The 18,111-nt window shown below is 45.9% G+C and overlaps 1 protein-coding gene across 5 annotated transcripts in view; it reads right to left on the bottom strand.

Moving 5' to 3' along the window:
• Window positions 1-16,879, bottom strand: part of LOC139260128 (poly(A)-specific ribonuclease PNLDC1-like) — a 166,785-nt gene extending 149,906 nt beyond the window's left edge. For 4 of the 5 annotated variants that reach the window (XM_070876318.1, XM_070876319.1, XM_070876320.1 and 1 more), the window contains exons 1-4: window positions 16,740-16,879; window positions 10,523-10,580; window positions 6,146-6,219; window positions 2,808-2,847 (exon numbers count right to left, since the gene is read on the bottom strand). In XM_070876318.1, coding sequence (XP_070732419.1) covers window positions 2,808-2,847; window positions 6,146-6,219; window positions 10,523-10,580; window positions 16,740-16,818 — 251 coding nt within the window. In that variant the 5' untranslated portion in view covers window positions 16,819-16,879. Of the gene's footprint in view, window positions 1-2,807; window positions 2,848-6,145; window positions 6,220-10,522; window positions 10,581-15,453; window positions 15,626-16,739 lie in introns of all 5 variants that reach the window. The other variant, XM_070876321.1, reaches the window with a different exon arrangement.
• Window positions 16,880-18,111: the final 1,232 nt, after the last annotated feature.

Raw genomic sequence — 18,111 nt, forward strand, 5'->3', positions numbered from 1 at the left:
TGTTAAGTTCTTCCCCGCTATAGCCCCTTGACAATCCACTGTTGAGATATTTTTAGTGTCCTCTACCGTAAAGATTGATATTTGTTCAGAATTTCTGCCATCTCTATGTTCCCCATTACTAATTCCCCGGTGTTGAAGGGTGTTTTCCATAGAGCAAAGGCATCTGTGGCATAAGGTTAGAATTAAATATGTGTGTGTAAAATGGTGGCAGGATATATATATATATATATAAAGATGGCTGCCAGTGATTCAGCAAAGCACTAAGGGAGTACAGCTAGCAGAATTGACCACATTCCTAGTTACTGATAACTGCCGTTCCTCACACATGAATACACAGAAAAGACGAGCTCAGCAGATGTATTTAATCAACAGGCTTCCAGGCCCCAGACAAGATGTCCCGGTAGAATGATAGAACAATAGTACTCCTGTAACAGGATTGAGATAAGGAAACTACACAGAGACAGCACCCAAGGACAGTGAGATAAGGGAGGAGCCTGGACAATGTCACAAGACCATGAGTAACCCTTAGTAATACATGAGGCAATCACGCAGCCACCTGATGTTTAGAGACCAATTCTATTGGCCTAATTGAATCTATATGTAATCTATAATCAGTATGATTGGATATGTCCAGCCGAAATGGGCTGATGTAACTGTAGTAAACTGTTGTAAAACAGAAAAATATCCTTTGCTCAGTGGAGAGGGGTGCCTGGATGAACCAGTGGCTTCATCTCCCCGCCGGCGTAATAAACCGTTTTGATGTATGGACCAACCCGGAGCGACGAGTGATTCTTCCAGAGAACATTCGCACTAACACCTGGTCTTGTCCTCTAAGGGACCAACATTTACTTTAGCTTTTCCTTTTTATATACCTATAGAAACTCTTGCTATCTGTTTTTATATTTCGTGCTAGTTTACTTTCATAGTCTATGTTCCCTTTCTTAATCATTTTTTTAGTCATTCTTTGCTGGCTTTTAAAAGCTTCCCAATCTTCTGTCCTCCCATGAGTTTTGGCCACTTTATATGCCCTTGTTTTTAATTGGATACCATCCTTTATTTCTTTAGTTAGCCACGGATGGCTATCTTTTATTTTATATCCTTTCCTGCTCACTGGAATATATTTTTCTTGAGAGTTGAGAAATATCTCCTTAAATGTACGCCACTGTTCATCAACCATCCTAGTCCACTTTAGCCAACTCTGCCCTTGTACCTTTGTAGTCTCCTTTATTTAAGCTTAAGCAAAGGAAGGGCTGTAGGAGGTTAGAGATAGGGAGGGTTGTAGGGCTAGTGGAGGTTACAGAGATCAGGAAAGTCGTAATGCGGAAGAGGTTACAGAGATAAGGAGGGTTGTCGGTTTGTAGGAGGTTACGGAGCAAGGAAGGGTTGTAGGACTGGAGGTGGTTACAGAGATAAGAAGGGTTGTAAGGCCGGAAGAGGTTACAGAGATAGGGAGTGTTGAACGGCAGGAGGAGGTTACAGAGATAGGGAGGTTTGTAGGGCTGGAAGAGGTTAGAGAGATAGGGAGGGTTGTAGGGCTGGAGGAGGTTACAGATATAGGGAGGGTTGTAGGGCTGGAGGAGGTTAGAGATAGTGAGGGTTGTAGGGCTGGAGGAGGTTACAGGAGATAAAGACAGTTGTAGGGCTGGAGGAGGTTACAGTGATATGGAGGGTTGTAGAGGCTGGACGAGGTTACAGAGATAGGGAGTCTTGTAGGGGCTTGAGAAGCTTACAGAGACAGGGAGGGTTGTCGGGCTGGTGGAAGTTACAGATAAAGGAACGGTTATAGGGCTGAAGGAAGTTAGAGATAGGGAGGGTTTGGGGCCGGAAGAGGTAACACAGATAAGGAGGGTTGTAGGGCGAGAGGAAGTTACAGAGATAGTGAGTGTTGAATGGCAGCAGGTGGTTACAGAGATGGGGAGGTTTGTCGGGCTGAAGAAGGTTCTAGGACTGGAGGTTATAAAGATAGTGAGTGTTGCAGGACTGGAGGAGGTTACAGATATAGGGAAGGTAATCGGGCTGGAGTTGATTACAGAGATAGGGAGGCTTGTAGGGCAGGGCAGATTCCCAGAGATTGGAAAGAGTTGTAGGGCTGGAGGGGGTTAGAGATAAGGAGGGTTGTAGGGCTGGAGGACGTTATAGAGATAAGGAGGGTTGTAGGGCCGGAAGAGGTTACAGAGACAGGGGGAGTGGGGGGGGGGGGGGGTAGGACTGGAGGAGGTTATGGAGATCGGGAGGTTTGTACAGCTGGAGGAGGTTAGAGAGAGAGAGAGCATGATAGGGCTGGAGGAGATTAGATATAGGGAGGATTGTAGAGATGGAGGAAGTTACAGAGATAGGGAATCTTGTAAGGGCTGAAGAAGCTTACAGAGAGACTTATCGAGCTGGAGGCGATTACAGAGATAATGAGGGTTCTAGGGCCAGAAGAGACAGGGGGAGTTGTAGGACTGGTGTAGGTTACAGAGATAGGGAGAGTTTTAGGCCTGGAGGAGGTTACAGAGATAGAGAAGGTGGTAGGGCTGGTGGAGTTTACAGAAATAGGGAGGGTTGTCGGGCTTGCAAGCTAAATATTGAGTTGTATCTTCGAATAGGTGCGGCATCCGGTTCAGAAGCAGTTCTGCGCCACGAACAGCTGCTGATCACCCTGCTACCTTTCCTTCCAAAACCAACCCAACAACTCGCTCAACCTCTGTATTGCCGACACAGGCGAATGTGAGGCCTTTTTGACCCCAGGTCCAAGTGGGGTGCAAGGTCAGTCTCTCCCCTCATTGCACCCTGTCCCCAATCCAACCCCAGATGGATTCACTCACCCATTGGTCGAGTCAGATTGCTGGGTAAACAAGGAGAGACCTTTGAACAAAAGGGAGAAAGGGAGATGGTTAAAGATCGGCGATGGTTCAAAAATTAGGATAAATACACCCAGGGTTTGTGTACCATCGATTAGAGGAAACATTACATTGACTTCACAGCACAGAAATTGACTATTTGGCCCAACAGGTCCGTGCCGGTGATTATGCTCCACACGAGCCTCCTCCCACCCCTCTTCATCTCACCCTAGCAGCATGACATTTTATTCCTTTCTCTCTCCCGTGTTTATCTAGCTTCCCCTTAAATGCATCTATTCTGTTCAATAGAACATAAAAATTAGGAGCAGCAGTTGGCCACAAGTCCTTCAATAAGATCATGGCCGATCTTCACCTCAACTCCACTTTCCTGCCCTCTCCCCATAAGTCCAAAGATTCCTGAAAGTAGCAAGTCAGGTAGATAAGGTGGTTAAGAAGGCATATGGAATACTTGCCTTTATAAGTCGATACATGGAATACAAGAGCAAGGAGGTTTTGCTTGAACTGTATAAAACACTGGTTAGGTCATGGCTGGAGTACTGCATGCAGTTCTGGTCACCACATTACAGGAAAGATGTACTAGAGAGGGTGCAGAGGAGATTTACAAGAATGTTGCCTGGACTGGAGAATTTTGGCTATGAGGAAAGATTGGAGATGCTGGGTCTGTTTTCTTTGGAACAGAGGAGGCTGAGGGGAAACCTGATTGAGGTGTATAAAATTATGAGGGGCTGGGGTAGAGTGGATAGGAAGGACCTGTTTCCCTTGGCAGTAGGGTCAACAACCAGGGGACATAGATTTAAAGTAATTGGGAGGAAGTTTAGAGGAGATATGAGGGCAAATGTCTTCACCCAGAGGGTGGTGAGAGTCTGGAACTCACTGCCTGAAAGGGTGGTCGAGGCAGAGACCCTCACCACATTTAAAAAATACTTGGATGTGCACTTAAAATGCTGTAACCTACAGGGCTACGGACCAAGAGCTGGAAAGTGGGATTAGGCTGGATAGCTCTTGGTCAGCTGGTGTGGACACAATAGGCCAAAATGGCCTCCTTCCCTGCTGTAAATTTCTATGATTCTATATCCCTTGATTCCCCTAGAGTCCAAAAATCTATCGTTCCCCATCCTAAATATAGTCAACGACTGAGCATCCACAGCCCTCTGGGAGAGAGAATTTTAAAAATTCACAATCCTCAGAGTGAAGAAATTTCTCCTCATCTCAGTTCTAAATGGCTGCACTTTATCCTGATATTATGCCCTCCATTTCTGGACTCTCCAGCCAGGAGAAACAACCTCTCTGCATCTACCGTGTCAAGCCACTGAAGAATTGTATACATTTCAATGAGATCATCTCCCATTCTTTTAAACTTGAGGGAATATCAATCTCTCCTCATAGGACAACCCTTTCATCCAAGGATCAATCAAGTGAACCTTTGTTGCACCCCCTCTAAAGCCAGTATATCCTTCCTTAGATAAGGAGACCGACACTCCTCCCCGTGGTAGCGAGTTCCACATGCTCACTACTCTCTGGTGAAGAAGTTTTTCCTGAATTCCCTATTGGATTTATTTGTGACTATCTTATATTTATGGTCCCCTGGTTTTGATCTCCCCCACAAGTGAAAACATCTTCTCTACGTTTACCCTATCGAACCCTTCAGAATTTTTAAGACCTCCAACAATTCGGCCTTCTCCTTTCTATAGAAGAGAGCCCCAGATTGTTGTCTTTCCTGTTTATCTGTTCCTTTCCTGGAAGAGAAGTGAGAGACGAGAAAGACAGCAGTTTATTTCAAAATAGCATCATGCAGCCCAGAAGGAGGCCATTCGGCCCATCGAAACTTGTGCTGGCTCTTTGAAAACACTGTCTAATTAGTCCCATACTTCCCACTTTTCCCCCATTTCGTGGCATATTGGCCTGGAATTTGTGGTCAGCAACAAAGTGAAGGCGTTCGCCACTGATCCCGATGTACGCTGTGTGCAACGATCTCGCCATCACTGTCGAGAACTTCATGTTTACCCACCTTCAATTCAAATCAACGGCCCCCCCCATTTATTTTTGGATGCACAGCCCATTCATCTACAAAACTTTACACTGGAAAAGCCAGTCCCGGGCTACACGAGTCCAGCAGAGAGCTTAGAGGGAACACTGATGCGGAAAGCCCTTGTGCGAACTGCTATGATGTCAACGGGGTATCGAAGCAGCCAATCAAAATGCAGAATTCTCAGACAGAAAACAAGAAATAGAGTACGCTCTTAAAATTCTAATTTTAAAAAAAAACGTTAGAGGGAGCTAAAGAAAGTTTGGGACTCACACTGGGGATAGACAAACCCCAAACAAAGATGGACAAACTTTAAACAGAAAGCTCGGGAGTCACACTGGGGAAAAGGAAATCCGAAACAAAGAGGGACAAACTTTTAAAAATATTTTTTGAAATTCTTTGGAAAATTTCAGAAAAATTTTTATTTTTTATTAAAGTGCACATATTTCATACTACACAAAATTTAAATTAGTTTTCCAGCCCCTTAACATTTTTTTTTTAGCTGTAATAACACTGTGAAACCCCCAGTTACACCGAATCCCTTTGGGTCTAACTTTTAGTGGGGAATTTAACAGCGCAATTAATGCAGAAGAAAGACTAGCATTTATATAAATCTTTCACCACCACCGGACGTCTCAAAGTGCTTTACAGCCAATGAAGTACTTTTGAAGTGTAGTCACTGTTGTAATGTGGGAAATTCCGCAGGCAATTTGCGCGCAGCAAGCTCCCACAAACAGCAATGTGAAAATGATCAGATAATCTGTTTTTTGTTATGCTGATTAAGGGATAAATATTGGCCAGGACACCGGGAATAACTCGCCTGCTCTTCTTCGAAGTAGTGCCACGGGATTTTTTTACGTCCACCTGAGAGCACAGATGAGGCCTCGGTTTAACATCTCATCCAAAAGATAACACCTCCGACAGTGCAGTGCTGAGGGTGTGCTGCACTGAGTGTCAGCTTAGATCATGTCTCTGGAGTGGGACTTGAACTTTCAGTTTCCCAATTTGCATGATTTCACTGATCGCCGGCACTGTGGGGGGGGGGGGGGGGGGTAACAACACAGCCAGTGTCAGAACAGTGAATGGCAGACAGGAACTTCAGGATTTCCGCATGCGCATGAGCCAAATCCTGAAGTAGCGGTCAGTTTCAAAGGCGGAATAATGGTGAACGCTGCCAGCTTGCGTCATCCCGACCACAGGTTCCGGGCCATTATTCTTTTTCAAGTGTTTATCTAATTCCCCTTTATTTGTGACTCAATTTGCCTATGCCACATACCAATCTGGGAGACGGTGAAACGCATCACGCTCGGCTTCAGTTTCTGATAACGCTCCTCCGGAGAGTCAAACAGGCTGCGGGTAATGGAAATTCTGGTTAGAAACTCCTTTTCACTCTGAGGCTGAACCAGACTGTTCGCAACCAAGCCGCCATATCTGACCCCGATCGCCGTTTCCAACCCTGCAGCCCTCTCCCATCACCAAGACCACCTACTTCCACCTATCCAGCTCCACCCCACCTCAGTTCATTTGCTGCTGAAACCCTCATCCTTGTCCTTTGTTAACCTCCAGACTCAACTATTCCAATGCTCTCCGAGTCGGAATCACACTTCCCACCCTCCATCACCTTCACCTCATCCGAAACTTTGCTGCACCATATCCTAACTCGCACCATCCGTTCATCCATCACAAAGGCCTGTTCTCGCGGATCTGCATCGGCTCCTGGTCTGACAACGCCTCGATTTAAAAATTCTCATCCTCGTGTTCAAATCCTTCAATGGCTTCACCCCTCTCTATCTCTAACGCCTCGTCCAGCCCTACATCACTCCCCATCTCTGTAACCTCCTCCAGCCCTACACCCCTCCCTATCTCTGTAACCTCCTCCAGCCCTACACCCCTCCCCATCTCTGTAACCTCCTGCAGCCCTACACCCCTCCCTATCTCTGTAACCTCCTCCAGCCCTGCAACACTCCCTATCTCTGTAACCTGCTCAAGCCCATACAATCAAAGAATCATAGAAATTTACAGCACGGAAGGAGGCCATTTCAGCCCATCATGCTGGCCAACAAGACCTATCCAGCCTAATCCCACATTCCAGCTCTTGGTCCGTAGCCCTGTAGGTTACAGCATTTTACGATGTGCTGAGCATTTCTGCCTCTACCACCCTTTCAGGCAGTGAGTTCCAGACCCCCACCACCCTCTGGGTGAAGACATTTCCCCTCATTTCTCCTCTATACCTCCCCTCAATTACTTTAAATCTATGCCCTCTGGTTGTTGACCCCTCTGCCAAGGGAACAGGTCCTTCCTATCCACTGAATCCAGGCCCCCCATTATTTTAAACACCTCAATCAGGTCTCCCCTTAGCCTCCTCTGTTCCAGACCCAGCATCTTCAATCTTTCCTCATAGCCAAATTCTCCAGTCCAGGCAACATTCTTATAAATCTCCTCTGCGCTCTTTCCAGTGCAATCACATCTTTCCTGTAATGTGGTGACCAGAACTGCACACAGTACTCCAGCTGCGGCCTAACCAGTGTTTTATACCGTTCAAGTATAACCTCCTTGATCTTGTATTCCATGCCTCGACTTATGAAGGCAAATATTCTATATGCCTTCTTAACCACCTTATCTAAACCTGGCCTGTTACCTTCAGGGATCTGTGGACCTGCACTCAAAGGTCCCTTTGTTTCGCTACACTTTTCAGTGTCGCACCATTTAATGTGTATTCCCTTGCCTTGTTAGACCTCCCCAAATGCATTACCTCACACTTATCTGATTGAATTCCATTTGCCACTGTTCCGACCACTTGACCAGTACATTGATATCTTCCTGCAGTCTGCAACTTTCTTCTTCATTATCAACCACACAGCCTATTTTAGTGTCATCTACAAACTTCTTAATCATACCACCAACATTCAAGTCCAAGTCATTGATATATACCACAAAAAGCAAGGGACCCAGCACTGAGCCCTGCGGAACCCCACTGGATCCAGCCTTCCAGTCACAAAACACCCATCAACCATTAAGACTTTGCTTCCTGCCTTCGATCCAACTTGCAACTTTGCCATGGATTCCCTTGGTTATTACTTTCGTGACCAGTCTGCCATGTGGGACCTTAAGAACATAAGAAATCGGAGCAGGAGTAGGCCATTTGGCCCCTAGAGTCTGCTCCGCCATTCAATAAGATCATGGCTGATCTGATCTTGGACTCAGCTCCACTTCCCTGCCTGCTCCCCATAACCCTTTACTCCCTTATCGCTCAAAAATCTGTCTATCTCCGCCTTAAATATATTCAAAGACCCAGCCTCCACAGCTCTCTGGGGCAGAGAATTCCATAGATTTACAATCCTCAGAGAAGAAATTCCTCCTCATCTCAGTTTTAAATGGATGACCCATTTTAGTTTTAGTTTTCCCTATGAGTGGAAATACCCTCTCTGCATCCACCTTGTCAAGTCCCCTCATTATCTTATATGCTTCAATAAGATCACCTCTCATTCTTCTGAACTCCAAAGAGTACAGGCCCAACCTACTCAACTTGTCATAAGTCAATCACTTCATCTCCGGAATTAACCGAGTGAACCTTCTCTGAACAGCCTCCAATGCAAGTATATCCTTCCTTAAATATGGAGACCAAAACTGTACGCAGTACTCCAGGTGTGGTCTCACCAATACCCTGTACAGTTGTAGCAGGACTTCTCTGCTTTTATATTCTATCCCCCTTGCAATAAAGGCCAACATTCCATTTGCCTTCCTGATTACTTGCTGTACCTGCATAATAACGTTTTGTGTTTTATGCACAAGGACCCCCAGGTCCCTCTGTACTGCAGCACTTTGCCATTTTTCTCCATTTAAATTATAATTTGCTTTTCTATTATATCTGCTAAAGTGGATAACCTCACATTTTCCCACATACTCCATCTGCCAAATTTTTGCCCACTCACTTAGCCTGTCTATATCCCTTTGCAGATTTTTTGTGTCCTCCTCACAATTTGCTTTCCCACCCATCTTTGTATCATCAGCAAACTTGGCTACATTATACTCGGTCCCTTCATCCAAGTCATTAATGTAGATTGTAAATAGTTGAGGACCCAGCACCGATCCCTGCTAGTCTCGGTTTGCCAACCGGAAAATTACCCATTTATCCTGACTCTCTGTTTTTGGTTAGTTAGCCAATCCTCTATCCATGCTAATATATTACCTCCAATCCCATGAGCTTTTATCTTGTGCAGTAACCTTTTATGTGGCACCTTATCGAAGGTCTTCTGGAAATCCAAATACACCACATCCACTGGTTCCCACTTATCCACCCTGCTCATTACATCCTCAAAGAACGCCAACAAATTTGTCAAACATAATTTCCCTTTTATAAAACCATGCTGACTCTGCTTGATTGAATCATGCTTTTCCAAATGTCCTACTGCTGCTTCCTTAATAATGGACTCCAGCATTTTCCCAACAACAAATGTTAGGCTAACTGGTCTATAGTTTCCTGCTTTTTGTCTACCTCTTTTTTAAAATAGGGGCATTACATTTGCGGTTTTCCAATCCACTGGGACCACCCCAGAATCCAGAGAATTTTGGTAGATTACAACCAATGCATCCACTATCTCTGCAACCACTTCTTTTAAGACCCTAGGATGTAAGCTTTGCTAAAATCCATACACACTACATAATGCGCACTGTCCTCATCGACTCTCCTCGTTACGCCCTCGAAAAATTCAATCTAGTCAAACATGACCTTCCCTTAACAAATCCATGCTGACTGTCCTTGATTAATCCATGTCTTTCCAAATGAAGATTATCCTGTCCCTCTGGATGTTTTCCAATAATTTCCCCACCACCGAAGTTAGGCTGACTGGGCTGTAATTACTCGGTCTATCTCTTTCTCCTTTTTTATTCAAAAGTACAACATTAGCAGTCCTCCAGTCCTCTGGCGCCAGCACCTGTAGCCAGAGAGGATTGAAAAATGATGTTCAGAGTCTCTGCTATTTCCTCTTTTGCTTCTCTCAACAGCCTGGGATACATTTCATCCGGGCTTGGGGATTTATCCATTTTAAAAGCTGCCATGCCCCTTTATATTTCCTCGCTCACTATATTTATTTCGTCTAATATTTCACACTCCTCCTCCATCATTGCAAAGTCTGCATCACCCCTCCCATTTCTGAAAACAGATGCAAAGTATTCATTAACATACTGTCTTCTGCCTCCACACACAGATTTTCTTTATAGTCTCTAATAGGTCCCACTCTTTCTCTAGTTACCCTCAGAGATCTCTGCGCTCCTCCAATTCTGACCTCTTGTGTTCCCCAATTTCCATTGGTCTATCATTGATGGCCATGCCATCAGCTGCCTAGCCTGAATTCCCACCCTAAACCTCTCCAGCTTTCCCTCTCTCTCCTCTAAGATGCTGCTTAAAAACCATTGCTTTGACAAAACTTTTGGTCATAGCTGTGACTCAGTGGATCTCACTCTTTCTGTCTGAGTAAGAAGTTTGTGGATTCGAGCCCCCAAGCTAGAGAGTCGATCCCCACAATCCAGGCTGGCGTCTCTCACCAGTGGTACCATTCTGGCCCATCTCCCTTTCACCGTCTCTGCTCCAAGGAGAACAATTTCCGTCTCTGTAGGAGAGTTAGTTACGTTGTACAATCCGAGGAGTCCTTACCTCAGGTGTGCAGACGGTGAGCTGATAGAATGTAAACCAGTCAGTTCAGTGTCAATTGCTAGATTAAAAAAACACAAATTCCACAGTTAGATAACAGACCTAGCCACATTAATCAGGGAGGGTCTGCACAGAATCCTCAACATCTCTTTTGGTGAAAAGCAGAGCAGACAACCTGGTCATCGAACTGTACAGCACAACACGGGGCCATTCAGCCATTGCCATTCTCTGAATGCAGCACTGAGGGAGCGCTGCTCTATCGGAGGGGAAGTACTGAGGGAGCGCTGCACTGTTGGAGGGGCAGTACTGATGGAGCACTGCACTGTCAGAGGGGCAGTACTGAGGGAGCGCTGCTCTAATGGAGGGGCAATACGAAGGGAGCGCTGCACTATCGGAGGGGCAGTACTGGAGGAAAGCTGCACTGTAGCGGGTGCCATCGTTTGGATGAGGTCCCTTCTGTTCTCTCTGGTGGACGCATAAGATCCCATGGCATCTTATACTTTGCTATTTCGAAGATGAACAGGGGCATTTTCCCTGGTGTCCGAGAGTCCATGAGTCTGGGAGTCAGACAGTTCGGGAGAGTCCGTGAATTTGGGAGAGTCCGAGAAGCCGGGAGTTCGGGAGAGTCCAGGAGTTCGGGAATGGCCCCGGCCTCGATGAGTTCGGGAGGCCAGGTGTCTGAAGAGCAGGAGGGCCGGCGGTAGGCGAGGAGTTCACTTCTGACAAGGAGCTCACAGCCCTTCGTCCAGGCAGGTAAGTGGTTGGCTGTTTGATTGGTAAGCATCTCTCTTTTTCTTTTTAATTAGATAAGTCTGATTAGAGGGATGGCAAGGCAGTTTTGTCCTGTGGAGTGCACATCCTGCGGCATGTGGGAAATCCTGGACGCTTCGCACGGCCTAGACAACCATGTGTGCAGGAAGTGTCTCCAGCCTCAACTACTCGAGTTCCGCGTTTCGGAGCATGAGCAGCGGCTGGAGTCAATATGCTGAATCCGCGAGGCTGAGAGCAATGTTGATAGCACGTTTCAAGAGGTGATCACCTAGCAGCTTAAAAGTATGTAGGCAGAGGGGAAGCGGGTGACCACCAGATGGAGTAAGAATGCTAGGCAAGTAGAGTAGGAGTTCCCCACGTGAGTCCATCTCGCTTTCAAACCGATATTCACTTCTGAGCACTGGTGAGGGCAATGGTCCCTCTGGGGAGTGCAGCCAGAGCCAAGTCCAAGGCACCACGGGTGGCTCAGCTGCACAGGGGGGAGGGCCGAAGAATAAAAGGGCTCTAGTGATAGGGGATTCTATAGTTAGGGGAACAGAGAGGCGTTTCTGCAGCCGCAGACGTGATTCCAGAATGGTATGGTGCCTCCCTGGTGCCAGGGACAAGGATATCACAGAGCAGACGCAGGGCATTCTGGGGGAGAGGGTAAACAGCTGGAGGTCGTGGCCCATATCGGGACCAACGACATAGGTAGAAAGAGGGATGAGGTCCTACAGGCAGAATTTAGGGAGCTAGGAAGAAAATTAACGGGTAGGACCTTAAAGGTAGTAATCTCCGGGTTACTACCGGTGCTAATTGAGTACAAGAATAGAATGATAGAGAAGATGAACGCGTGGCTGAAGAGTTGGTGTAGGAGGGAGGCATTAAATTCCTGAGGCATTGGGACCGCTTCTGGGGGAGATGGGACCTGTACAAACCGGACGGGTTGCACCTCAACAGCGCAGGGACCAATATCCTCGTGGGGAGTTTTGCTAGTGCTATGGGGAGAGTTTAAACTAGCTTGGCTGGGGGATAGGAACCTGAGAACAAATTCAATAGGGAAAGAAGTAAAGCAGAAATTGGATAGCAAGAATTTAGAAAGCAAATTTGTAAGACAGAGGAAACAAGGGTTAGTAAGTAGTAATCAAGGAGGTCTTCCTGTGTTAAATGGTATATACTTTAATGCACGGAGTACAGCGAATAAGGCGAATCAGCTAAAAGCACAGGTAGACACTTGGGAGTATGACATTATAGCCATTACAGAGACATGGCTGAAAGAGGGACAGGTTTAGCAGATCAATATTCCTCGTACAGGAATTTTAGACAAGACAGAGAGGGGGTAAAAAGGAGGTGGGGATCGCAGTATTGATTAAAGAAACTATTACAGCGGTGAGGAGGGATATGTTAAGAGGGATCATCAAATGAGGCCATATGGGTCGAATTGAAAAATAAAAATGGGCCGATCACACTGCTGGGCATGTACTACAGACCCACAAACAGTGGGAGGGAGATAGAGGAGCAAATATGTAGGCAAATTGCTGTGAAGTCCAAAAACCATAGGGCAGTAATAGTAGGGGATTTTAACTATCCTAATATTGATTGGGACAAGTATAGTGTGAAGGGTATAAAGGGGGCGGAATTCTTAAAATGCATTCAAAAGAACTTTTTTAGACTGTATGCAACAAGTCCAACACAAGGGGGCGGTTTTGGATTTAGTTTTGGGGAATGAAGCTGGGCAGGTGGAAGGGATATTAGTGGGAGAGCACTTGGATGCCAGTGACCATAATTCAGTCAGATTCAAGTTAGTTATGGAGAAGGACAAGGATAGACCTGGAATAAAATCCCAATTTGGGGAAAAGTTAATTTTGCTAAGTTGAGGAGTGATTTGGCCACAGTAGACTGGAAACAGCTACTTGTGGGTAAATCAGTGTCGGAACAGTGGGAGGCATTCAAGGAGATCCAGAAGGCTCAGGCCAAACATGTGCCCTTAAAGAAAAAGGTTGGGAATAACAATTCTAGAGCCTCCTGGATATCCAGGGACTTGAAGGGGAGGATAAAGAAAAAAAGGGAAGCTTATGTCATATACCGACAGCTAAATACCATAGAATCATTGGAGGAATATAGAAAGTTAAGAGGTGAAATTAAAAAGGATATTAAGAATGCTGAGAGCATGAAAAATTCTTGGCTAGTAAAATTAAGGAAAACCCAAAGATGTTCTATAAATATATTAAGAGCAAGAGGGTAACTAAAGGGTAGGGTCTATTAGAGACCTCTGTGTGGAGGCAGATGTTGGTATGGTTCTTAACAAATACTTTGCGTCAGTTTTCACAAAGGAAAGGGGCAATGCAGATACTGCTATTGAGGAGGAGTGTGAAATTCTGGATGAAATAAACATAGTGAGAGAGGAGGTATTAAGGAGTTTAGTAGCTTTGAAAGTAGATAAGTGCCCAGGCCCAGATTAAATGCATCCCAGGCTGTTGAGCGAAGTAAAAGAGGAAATAGCAGAGGCCTGGATCATCATTTTCCAGTCCTCTTTGGATTTGGGCATGGTGCCGGAGGACTGCTAACGTGGTACCCTTGTTTAAGAAGGGAGAAAGGGATAGGCCGAGTAATTACAGGCCCGCCAGCTTAACCTCAGTGGTGGGAAAATTATTGGAAAAAGTCCTGAAAGACAGCATGAATCTACATTTGGAAAGGCAAGGATTAATTAGGGACAGTCAGCATGGATTCGTTAAGGGTAGATTGTGTTTGACTAACCTGATTGAATTTTTTGAAGAGGTAACCAAGAGAGTCGATGTAGTGTATATGGACTTTAGCAAAGCTTTTGATAAGGTCCCACATGGTAGACTGGTCACGAAGGTTAAAGCCCATGGGATACAGGGCAAAGTGGCAAGTTGGATCCAAAATTAGCTTGGAGGTAGGAAGCAAAGGATAATGGCTGATGGATGGTTTTGTGACTGGAAGGATGTTTCCAGTGGGGTTCCGCAGGGCTCAGTATTGGGTCCATTGCTTTTTGTGGTATATATCAATGATCTAGATTTGAACATAGGGAGTATGATAAAGAAATTTGCAGATGACACTAAAATTGCCTGTATGGTTCATAATGAAGAGGAAAGTTATGGACTGCAGGAGGATATCAATCTACTGGTCAGGTGAGCAGATCAGTGGCAAATGGAATTTAATTTGGAGAAGTGTGAGGTAATGCACTTTGGGAGGGCTAATAAGGAAAGGGTATACACATTAAGCGGTAGGCCATTTAATAGTGTAGATGAACAAAGGGATCTTGGAGTGCTTATGCACAGATCCCTGAAAGTAGCAGGCCAGGTGGATAAGGTGGTTAATAAGGCATACGGAATTCTTGCCTTTACTGGCGGAAGCATAGAATACAAGTGCAGGGAGGTTATGCTTAAATTGTATAATACTCTGGTTAGGCTACAGCTGGAGTACTGCGTGCAGTTCTGGTCGCCGTATTATAGGAAGGACGTGATTGCACTAGAGAGGGTGCAGAAGAGATTTACTAGGATGCTGCTTGGAATGGAGAATCTTAGCTATGATGGGCTGGGTTTGTTCTCATTGGAACAGAGGAGATTGAGAGGAGACCTCATTGAGGTGTACAAAATTTTGAGCAGCCTGGATATAGTGGATAGCAAGGGCCTATTTCCATTGGTGGAGTGGTCAATTACGAGGGGGCATAGTTTTAAGGTGGTTGGTGGAAGGTTCAGAGGGGATTTGAGGGGGCGGGGCAGGGGCTTCTTTACACAGATGGTTGTGGGGGTCTGGAACTCACTGCCTGGAAAGGTAATGGATGCAGAAACCCTCACCATATTTAAAAGGTGTTTGGGTGGGCACTTAAAGTGCCGTAACCTGCAGGGTTACAGACCTAGAGCTGGTAATTGGGATTAGACTGGATAACCTCTTGTTGGCTGGCGCAGATATAATGGTAAGTACTACAGGGAATAGAATACGGCCAGGGTGATCTCCTGGACTAGTTTCAATTGCCTGGATGGGCCGGAGAGGAATTTTCCCAGATTTCTTTCCCCCCCCAATTGGCCTGGGTTTTTAATCTGGTTTTTGCCTCTCCCAGGAGATCACATGGCTCCGGTTTTGGTGGAGTATAGAATGTTTCAGTGCAAGGGGGTGTCGCAGTTGTGTGGGGCGGATTGGTTGGGCTGGGTGCTCTTTACCTGTCCGCCATTGTTCATTGGTTTATATGTAACCTTCAGGGCTGCTGACGAAGGAACGTGCGGCTCTTTGTCGGCCGGCGCGGACACAATAGGTCGAAATGGCCTCCTTCTGCGCTGTAGATTTCTATGTTTCTATGTGTCGTAGCCAATATTGATCCCTCAATTAACATCACTAAAAAACAGATGATCTGGTCATTATCACATTATTGTTTGCTGCGTGCAAATCGGCTGCCTCATATCCTACATTACAACATGGACTACATTTCAAAATAAGTACTTCATTGTTTGTTAAGTGCTTTGGGACATCCGAGATGATGAAAAATGCTATATAAATGCAAGTCTTTCTTCGTTTTCTACTCTTAGTTGCATCCCCATAACCACCCCTGTGCCCTTCCCCATGAAAAAGCTCTCCCCTTCAACCCATATCCCTGCCCTTTCCCCATTCGGTCCATGAGAGAGCGAGAGAAAGAAAAACAGCAAATCATCATCATAGGCAGTCCCTCAAAGAGAGGATGATTTGCTTCCACGCCAAAAAAGGATGAGTTCACAAGTGTTTCAATGAAGGACCTAATATTCCAGGCCCTGTACTACATCCTGAAGGGTGGAAGATGCATGGATTTTTTTTTTTTAAACGTGTGGTGGCCGTTGCACATCAGCCACCACACGGGTTTGACAGAGCTTGGTCTTGGTCCAGTGGCAAGGGTTATCCAAAATGACTGGAGACCTGTTCTGCTGCATGGACCTAGTGCGCACACATATCGCAGTGTGGGCTAGCCCGTGCTGCCCCTGGGCCCCAAACTCACGCCTCCCCTGGGCCCCGATCACATCCCTCTACAATCTCTTGCCACTCCTTCACTCCAACCTTGCTGCTCCTACTGTGTCTGCCCAAGCAGCAATCACCAACCTGGACCTTGATGACATCACTCTTCGCTGCCGTTGCCCTCCTGCGCCAGCTCGTGCTGTACATTGCAGCGGTACACCGCCACTGTTGCAGGGGCCGCTCGCCGCTCCTTTTGTGGCCCCTCCAACAGTGCAGAGCTCCCTCAGTACTGGCCTGGAGTGCCAGCCTAGATTTTTGTGCTCGAGACTGAGACTTGAACCAGCACCACAGAGTTGTAGAGTGCTACCCACTGAGCTATTTCTAAATAATTTGGAGAGTGGAAGGGATTTCCCCTTTTTTTTGCAAGAGGGATAAACAGGTTTGATTTTTGGTTTTTAAGTTGCATACAGCTTTAAGAGAGCGAAAAACAACCCATTCTTCCCTGATTGATTTTCAGGATCCTCACCCACAAAGTCACACTTTGCAATCTCCTCCTGGATCTGAGGATACATCTGCTGAAAGTTCGCGGCTGTCACGTCGCACATATTGGCTTGCTTTCTCACTCTTTGTCAATTGCTCCCCCAACGCTCCATCTGGTTCCCTTGCCGCGCCTTTTTGACGTCAAAGCGAACAGATACGCGGGCTCATGGGGAAGCAGCCAATAGGCGCATCGGCCCCGCCCCTTTTTCAAAATATAACTAAATGGCGAGGCTTAGTCCCATTTCAATTAGAGACAGATTTAAAGGGGCGTCAACACATTCCTTCGAATGCTTGTGGAGGGACAGTCCCAACCCCGGGGGAGTGGGGCACATTCTGAACCCCTTTCCCTTCAAAGGTAGGCAATGGTAGGCATCGCATAGTATTTACAGCACAGAAACAGACCATTTGGTCCATCGGGTCAGTGTTTATGCTCCATACGAGCCTCCTTCCGTCCTACTTCATCTCAACCTATCAATATATCTTCCTTTCTCCTTCAAGTGTTTGAGAATAAAATAAATAAAAGCTGGAATAGGCCATTCGAGCCTGCTCCAGCATTTAATAAGATCATGGCTGATCTTATACCTCAACTGCCTTTCCGCATTATCGCCATATCCCTCAATTCTCATAATATCTGAAAACCTATGTCTTGAATATACTCAACAACTGAACATGCACAGCCCTCTGGGGTAGAGAATTCCAAAGATTCACAACCGTTAAATGCTTCTATGCTATTCGCCTCAACCACTCCTTGTGGTAATGAGTTCCACCTTCTCACCACTCTGGGAAAAGATCCTCCTGAATTCCCTATTGGATTTATTAGTGACTATCTTATATTTATGGTCCTCTAGTTTTGGTCTCCCCACCCCCTACAAGTGGAAACATCTTCTCTACGTCTACCCAATCAAAGCCTTTCATAATTTAAATTCTCTGCCCCCAAAGGGCTGTAGATGCTGAGTCATTGAGTATGTTCACAGCTGAGATAGATTTTTAGACTCTCGGAGAATCGAGGGATATAGAGATCAGGTGGGAAAGTGGGAGTTGAGGTCGATGATCAGCCATGATATTATTGAATGGCAAAGCAGTCTTGAGGGGCCATATGGCCTACTCCTGCTCCTAATTCTATGTTCTTAATCGTAAAACACTCTTTCAGGTCAGCCTTCAGCCTTCTCTTTTCTAGAGAAAAGAGCACCAGCGAGTTCAATCTTCCCTCATAGATGTAACCTCTCAGTTGTTATCATTCTTTGCTGATAGGTATAACTTCAACATCGCAGTGGCTGCTTCATCCACCATCCTTTTCCTTATTCATATGTTTGCACTTCTTGATGTGGGCGACACTGGCAAGGGCAGAATTTATGGCC

The sequence above is a fragment of the Pristiophorus japonicus genome, chromosome 3 (assembly GCF_044704955.1).
Source record: "Pristiophorus japonicus isolate sPriJap1 chromosome 3, sPriJap1.hap1, whole genome shotgun sequence".
NCBI classification, from domain to species: domain Eukaryota; kingdom Metazoa; phylum Chordata; class Chondrichthyes; family Pristiophoridae; genus Pristiophorus; species Pristiophorus japonicus.